The sequence below is a fragment of the Cyprinus carpio genome, chromosome A11 (genome assembly GCF_018340385.1).
Source record: "Cyprinus carpio isolate SPL01 chromosome A11, ASM1834038v1, whole genome shotgun sequence".
NCBI classification, from domain to species: Eukaryota; Metazoa; Chordata; class Actinopteri; order Cypriniformes; family Cyprinidae; genus Cyprinus; species Cyprinus carpio.
The window spans coordinates 8,050,934-8,059,195 of NC_056582.1; the positions used below are offsets into that span (position 1 = coordinate 8,050,934).

Here is an 8,262-nt window from a genome sequence, read left to right on the forward strand (position 1 = left end):
TACCGACACTTTTAGTTTACACCAATACTAACCTTAAAACACACGGGAAATTAAGTGAAATTACTAAACGAAGGGATAATTTTGTACAATTTCGCCGCTTTCGCTGTCGGCTAGTCTCTCTCAAACTCACTCACCAGTTCCGGGGGGTTTCCCCCGTCGCGAGTAAATCATTCATCACCAACATTTAAATAATGAAAAAAATATTTACGCTTACTCCAAAGTGAGGGAGGGGATTTTCAGCTTGTCTCTCCTCTTCATCTCTAAGAAGCCCGTGAAGCGCGATCAGGTGAAAATATCAGCTTGTTTCAGATCTCACGCGAGACAACACAAAGTGCCCACTGTTTACACATCGTCACAGCCTGAGATGTTGTGCTGTGCTGGTGCAGACACTTCCTTAAAATAGACACATTCTCAAGGAACACTTTTAGTTAAAGAGATGTCATGTTTCAGCGAAAGTGACTCCGGTAGGCAGAGCGAGTGAGGGATGATTGAGATTGAATCTCCCATGTGATTGCTCAGAGGAGGTGTGCTTTAACACACAGGTGGAAAAAAACAAACACTCTAAGAAAAATGAAAAAAAGGGAAACAACCCGAGACACCACTGGAAACTGTCATATCAACATTCATGAGACATTTTACATTGATAACCTAGCATGTAATTACAGTTTGCATGGCATAAGGAGCAGCTTTTGACCAATGAGCTGTTTGTGTGGCAAGCCGTGTTAACATTTATTCATCTATCTTTTTTAATTCGACTATACTTATTCTACTGTTGTTTTGTATTTATTATTAAATATCTTTTCAATTAGTCTAATTCCTATAAGCTATACTAGTCACTGTTCCATTATTATTGGAAATACATTGCTAATTTGTGCAATTAAAGCAGCAGCATGTAAGTTTTTAACCTTAAAATATCATTTTAACCTTAAAGCAACACTATGTAGTTTTTTTTTTTTTTACCTTAACATAATGTCTCTAAAATTATTTCAGTGGTAGAACACTTCTTCACAGGACTGATTCTACCTCCGCTGCTACCTGAGCAGCCTCCTAGCAGCTAGAACCACACTCTGTAAGTTTCATGTTCGGGTCGGTACAGCCAACTCAGGTGGAGTTAGCCAACAGCTAACTATAAGACGAAATGATCTAATATGCAAGTCTCAAAACCAATGCCATGGCAGAGCCAGCAAAGAAACCAAAAGGGGATTTGTCGGAGGAAGCAAAGAAAAGAAAGAGAGAGAGAGAGTAATTGGCCTTATAAACTTCATGTCAATGGCTTCATGATTATGCGGACGATATTTTATTCTATTATACAAATTACACATTTTGCAAACAATGCTATATACGAACTATGTGAGCAAAAAAAAGAGGTTTCTCCATTCACTGGTTCTGTCAGCTTAGTCAACAAATTCACGTGTATTGTGCTGGCCACGGGTAAACTTATACAGTGACAGTATTTACAACATTGGTACCAAAAAAATGTGCTTATCAACCACGTGGGAATCGTGAGCAAAAGTTACATGGTGTTGCTTTAATATATCTCAATGTGAACTTGGAAAAGGCAGATTGCGTTGGCAACGAATCTACCGTAGGGGGCTCCAAAGTCACAAAAATACACAAAGCTACTGTACATACAATTGCATACAATTATATGCAAATCTCATGTATCGACTTCCAACTTGTCAAATTTGTGCTGATTTATTCCTGTTTTACTACTGTCTATTCAGGTCTCACAAAAAAAATGTTCAGAAATCCAAAACAACAGTCAAATAAAACCAAATACATTAAAACTTTTACTACAACCTTAATAGTTCAGGGGTGGCCAACGTCAGTCCTGGAGAGCCACTGTCCTGCAGAGTTTTGCTCCAACCTTGATAAAAACTCGCCTGCCTGTAACTTTCTAACCCATAGACCTTGATTAGCTTGTTCAGGTGTGTTTGATTTGGGTTGGAGCTGAACTCTGCAGAACTGTGGCTCTCCAGGACTGACGTTAGCTACCCCTGGACTAGTTATAGATACTACAAGTAACTAATGTTTGACACCTCTGCTTTAAGTCCTGTAAGTTGCAAAGTTTGGCCTCCATGGATCGGACTTGTTTGTTCAGCACATACCACAGATGCTTGATTGGATTGAGATCTGGGGAATTTGGAGGCCAAGTCAACACCTCAAAACTCGATGTTGTGCTCCTCAAACCATTCCTGAACCATTTTTGGTTTGTGGCAGGGCACATTATCCTTCTGAAAGAGGCCACAGTCACCAGGGAATACCGTTTCCATGAAAGGATGTACATGGTCTGAAACAATGCTAAGGTAGGTGGTACGTGTCAAAGTACTGTAACATCCACATGGAAGCCAGGACCCAAGGTTTGCCAGCAGAACATTGCCTAAAGCATCACACTGTCTCCGACGGCTTACCTTCTTTTTATAGTGCATCCTGGTGCCATGTCCCCAGGTAAGCAATGCACATCCCACGTGATGTAAAAGAAAATGTGATTCATCAGACCAGGCCACCTTCTTCCATTGCTCCATGGTCCAGTTCTGATGCTCACATGCCCACTGTTGGTGCTTTTGGCTGTGGACAGGGGTCAGCATAGACACCCTGACTGGTCTGCGGCTATACAGCCCTATACACAACAAATGGCGATGCATTTTGTATTATGACACCTTTTCTTCAGAAGCAGCTTTAACTGCTTGAGCAATTTGAGCTACAGTAGCTCATCTGTTGGATGTAGTGTATGTAGCGCCTAAATGAATCTGGTGGCGGTCAGGTGGTACAGCTGTTACCTGGTCCAAGTCGTAGCTTTCAGAACATTTAGAGCTCACAAGTTGTAATCACGAGTTCTGGAGCATGTGAAGACTTTGGCATTGATTGTGTTGCCATAGAAACACATAAATCAGCTCTGTGTAGAATGTCACGTGTTGTCATTTCAGAATTATAAATCATAATCATAAACAGGAGGAGTGAAACATAGTTGTAGTACTGTAAAATTTTATTTGTTTTTCCCACAACATCTACATTGAACACAGTGAAAATAGCATTCATTTGACCAAAATTTAGGAATCGTCTGCCAGCTGAATATCTAGATAGTGGTGTGAATGTTTATATGTTTACCAATGAATGGGATGCTACATTTTATTCAAAACCTGTTGGAGATTGACTAAATATCTTATACCTTTTGGCTTTAACAATTTCTCTAAGAAAAAGGCAAAAATAAACTCAAAACCCAAAGCACTACAACAAGTACAGAACAAAAGTAAATACATTAAAAAATACAAAAAGGAAAAAAAAGATTGCACAAACTGGGTGCAATCAGTGAGGTAAGATTTAAACCACTCCAACACATACCGGAAATACCAAGCCAAGTCTTGAGTCTCTCAATCAGTATAGAGTGACACACCGTGTCAAAGGCTGCACTCAAATCTAACAGCACCAATATAGTAAGGGCACCAGAGTCAGCAGAGACGAGGAGATCATTCATAACTCAGACCAAGGCAGTCTCAGTACTATGTCCTGATTGAAACCCAGATTGAAAAGGTTCTAAAAGCTCGTTCATGGACAAGTGAGAATGAAGTTGTGACAATACGTTCCAGAACCTTCGCCAAAAAAGGAAAATTAGATATAGTTAGACAGATCAGACGCATCACACCCGGGCTTTTTAAGAACTGTTGTGATTGGAAGCAACCTTAAGGGTTTGGGGAAGAAGTCCAGTAGTAAGGGATGCATTAACAATGTTCAAAATGAGGACTGATAGATGACAGACACTCTTTGAGAATGTGAGTTGGAATAGGATCCAGAGTACAGGTAGTGGAACTCGTCATAATTTAGAAATGTAATCAAATGGTAACCATTTTAAAACTAGAAAACCAAGTTAACAGACAATTTAAGGGCTGAATCTCCCAGAGCACCCAGAGAGACAGAAGTAATAGACTGATAAATATTCTAAAGTTTCAGCAAAGAATTTCAAAAACTTATTGCACTGCTGCACAGAGGAACAAATAAGTGAATTGGTAGGTTTAAGGAGTTTGTTGATTACTTTAAACATCTTATTTGGATTTGCAGTACCATCATTAATGACTTGATTAGTATTCAGTTCTTGCTATTTTGAGGGCATCACTGTACCGAACCAAATGCTCATCATACATAAGTTTATGGACAGTGAGCCCTGATTTTTTTATATTGTTCCAACTGTCTGTTCTTTCCTTTAAGAGCCCTAAGCTCAATAGTAAACCATGATTTCGATGATTTTGAAAATGAAACAATACATTCCTTCCTGGGGGCCAGCACATCTAGAGTTGATGATAAAATTAAGATGGTGATCAACTGTTACAATACAGAAGGGACGGAGACGGAAGATAACAGGTAAGGTGGTGTTTATTGACAATAGCAGAGTAAATATGGTAACAGGTGTTCTTGAGGTGATGGATAAGAGAGTAAACTGAATACTGTCCTTGTGATGTATGATGAAGGTCCAGGAAGAATCAGAGTATAGGAAATGTTGCGGGAAGGAGACACTCACGGTTGACACAGGAGGTAACTTGAGAACGAGGAAGACAGGTAATAATCCAATGGAAGTCCATACGATCGGCAGGTAGGTAATCCTATGTGCGAACGAGACCGGACAGTGACTGTGCGTGAGCGTGTCTTTTATGTGCTGGTTGATGGGCTGCTGACGAGGGGCAGGTGTGTGATCAGTACTCAGGTGAGGGAGTGTGCTCTTAAATGAAAAGTTACCATACATTCATTAATCCAACAGTACCCCCCCCCACCTCGTAAGCCGTTCCATCGACCAGGATGAGTGGAAGGGGGGCTTCAGCTGCGTCTACGCCAGGCTCTGTGGAGAGAGGAACAGAAGGATGGTGAGGCTTCAGCAGTGATACATGGAATGTGGGGTGAATGTGATACTCAGGTGGGAGTTGAAGCCTGTAAGTGACGGGGTTGATCTGCTCCATGATGGTGAACGGGCCAATGAACCTGGGACTTCCTGGGGCTTCCGGCATGGGAGATGCAGGCGGATGTCCCTGGTTGACAGCCAGACCTTCTGTCCAAGTTGATATGTAGGAGCTTCAGAGCGGCGAAGGTCGGCTGTCATTCTGCATCTCCAAAGGGCCCATTGTAACTGGTGGTGGGCTGAGTCCCAGACCCTCTCGCTCTCTCGGAACCAGTAGTCGACCGCTGGTACGTCTGAGGGCTCTCCTGACCAGGGGAATAGTGGCGGTTGATAGCAGAGTATGCACTGAAATGGGGTAAGTCCGGTGGATGGTTGTCGCAGGAAATTCTGTGCGTACTCGGCCCACCCAAGGAACTGGTTCCAAGAGTCCTGGTGGCTGTGACAGAAGGTACGGAGGAAGCGACCGATCTCTTGGATCTTTCTTTCCGTCTGCCCGTTCGACTGCGGATGGTACCCCAATGATAGGCTGACGGCCACACCTAGGAGAGAGTGAAAGGCCTTCCATACCCGAGAGATGAATTGAGGTCCTCTGATACGATATCTTGGGGATGCCAAAGTACCGGAAGATGTGACCGAACATGATTTCGGCAGTTTCCATGGCAGTCGGTAGTCCCTTGAGAGGAATCAAACGACAGGATTTAGAGAATCTATCCACTACCATGAATATAGAGGTGCAGTTACCTGACATAGGGAGGTCGACTACAAAGTCCACTCCTAGGTGTGACCATGGTCGGTTGGGAACGGGCAGAGGTAGGAGCTTGCCAGATGGTAGATGACGGGGGCTCTTCGAGAGGGCGCATTCCTTACATCCTTGCACGTACCTTCTGACCTCGGATGCCATGTTGGGCCACCAGAAGCGTTCTTTTAGCAACGAGAGGGTTTCATTGACCCCCGGGTGGCCAGTGCCTAGTGAGGTGTGAGCAGCTTGGATGATTGGAGTGCGTCATGTCCTGGTGATGTACTGTTGGTCAGGGGGGGAACCCGGCGGAGTATTGGCTGAGGCATTGGAGGGTATGGTCTCAGCGGACCAGGTAATAGGGCTGACCAACAGTCTCTCTGGGAGTATAGTTTCAGGTTCCTTAGAGATGGTTTCAGGGGCATGACAATGGGAGAGGGCATCTGCCTTGACACTTTGGATCCGGGTCGGTAGGAAATGGTAAAGTTGAAACAGGTAAAGAATAAAGCCCACCGGGCTTGACAGGGATTGAGTCTCTTTGCCATCTTCAGGTATTCCAGGTTCACACACGACACACACGACACACACGACACACACGACACACACGACACACACGACACACACGACACACACGACACACACGACAACTTGAGAACGAGAAAGACCGGTAATAATCCAGTGGCAGTCCTTACGATCAGCAGGTAGGTAATCCTATGTGCAAACGAGACCAGACAGTGACTGTGTGCATGAGAGTGTCTTTTATGTGCTGGTTGATTGGCTGCTGACGAGGGGCAGGTGTGTGTGATCAGTACTCATCAACAGTATTACCTGTAGGACTATCATTGATCACACATGAAAACTGATTAAGAGCAATATTTTTAAGATTTCTAAAACTAATAACCCTCTTTTGTAGTTAAGTTAAAACTTAAGAGCTTATGGTCACTAATACATAAATCTTTGCCTTCAAGTTGATTAATATCAGCAACAGCTGTACACACTAAATCAAGTGAATGACCTTTTCTATGAATAGGAAAGTTGACATGTTGTATCAGGTTAAAACAATCCAGAATCTCCATAAAATTAGCAGTATGATTACAACTAGAATTATCAACATGAATGTTAATATCTCCAATAAGAATCATAGATGGACAAAGGGGATTTACAAATGCAAGTAGCTCTGTGAGTTCATCAAAGAACAGAGGGTTAGGTTTCGGTGGCCGATAATAAACAAAATCAGAACAGGAGAAACACCACTAACTTTAAAAACAATACTCTCAAATGATAAAACAGAAGGAACAACAATTTCAGTAACAGAGACCTCGGTACTGTACACAACAGCAAGGCCACCCCCTTTACCAATTGCTCTGGGTTTGTCAAGATATGTAAATCCCGGTGGAGTACACAGATTGAGATTTAAAAAGTCATTTTGTTGGTGCCAAGTTTCAGAAATACAGAAGACAACGAGTTCTTTGTCCAAGATGATGTCATAGAATAAATCAGTCTTTTTGTTTAATGAACGTACATTGAGGTGCGTGAACCTGATGAATTCAGGGTGTGCTTTGTCAGAGTATATAGTACACGGTACACAGGACACGGTTTGATCAAATCCAAGTGTCCGGGTAAAATACAAAGCGTTAAAATAAAACAGAACTTCTGACACACTGTTATATGGGAACACGGAGAGCACAAGGCAGTGAGAAATCCAGGCACACCACTAGAGTACACAGGCACAGCTAGGAGTGTTTGTCCAATCCCAGTCATGAATGTAGAAGCACGACCAAATAACAAGGAATCCAACAATAGCGTATAATAATAAATAAACAATAAAAACTATTAAAAGTACAGAGTGAAGAAGCCACCTTAAGGATGATTCTAGCTCATTTAGGAAATAAATGTTAAATTTGCTTGCCATAACTTACTTCAACAATGTGCCTCAACTCTGCTATTTGGTCACAGGTGGAAAAACAAACAGCACCAGAAACCCTCAAAGAATCCACTTGGAAACTGTCCCTACACTGTTGGGGCCTGTCATTTCAATATCTATGAGACATTTTATCTCAGTGCCTTGGCATGTTATTAAAGATTACAGTTTTCATGGTCAAGGCAGCCTTTGACCAATCAGCTGATTGCATTTCCTGGCTGCAAAAGCATGCAGACGTGCATTTTGCACATACTAGAAATAGAAGTATTGCTTCCTGATTACAGATGCTTACATCAATGCAATGAACTAACTCAACACTTAAAAGGGTATGTAGTTGAAATAATCGGACAAATATGTAATAGAAGTAGGAGTTTTCAGAATGTTCTGACTGAGTAATATACACCTGGCTTTGATATTTCCATCAACATGAATTATGGTAAACATTTTGGGCCTTTCCTTTCACTCTCTTTCTCTTTGTGTTGAGGACTTGAACACTGCAAAATAAGAGCGAGCTGAGGTCTCTCAGTTACCATGGTGATGAGGACCTACCTTCTCCTCTCCCTCTCTTTTTTGCTGATTATAAATCGGTGATAAACAGAAGTGAACTCAGTTAACACAGAATGACTGTGTCACAACCACTTCTGTTTTTTTTTTTCATTTTTTTGGATTAAAAATAAAATATATTGGTGGTGCAATACAGCAACAATAGGATCTGATTAA

The 8,262-nt window shown here is 42.0% G+C and overlaps 1 protein-coding gene across 1 annotated transcript in view; it reads right to left on the reverse strand.

Moving 5' to 3' along the window:
- Positions 1 to 524, reverse strand: part of LOC109070364 (microtubule-associated serine/threonine-protein kinase 3-like) — a 41,773-nt gene extending 41,249 nt beyond the window's left edge. The window contains exon 1 of the mRNA XM_042767038.1: positions 215 to 524. Coding sequence (XP_042622972.1) covers positions 215 to 258 — 44 coding nt within the window. The 5' untranslated portion in view covers positions 259 to 524. The remainder of the gene's footprint in view (positions 1 to 214) is intronic.
- Between the last annotated feature and the right edge of the window lie 7,738 nt (positions 525 to 8,262).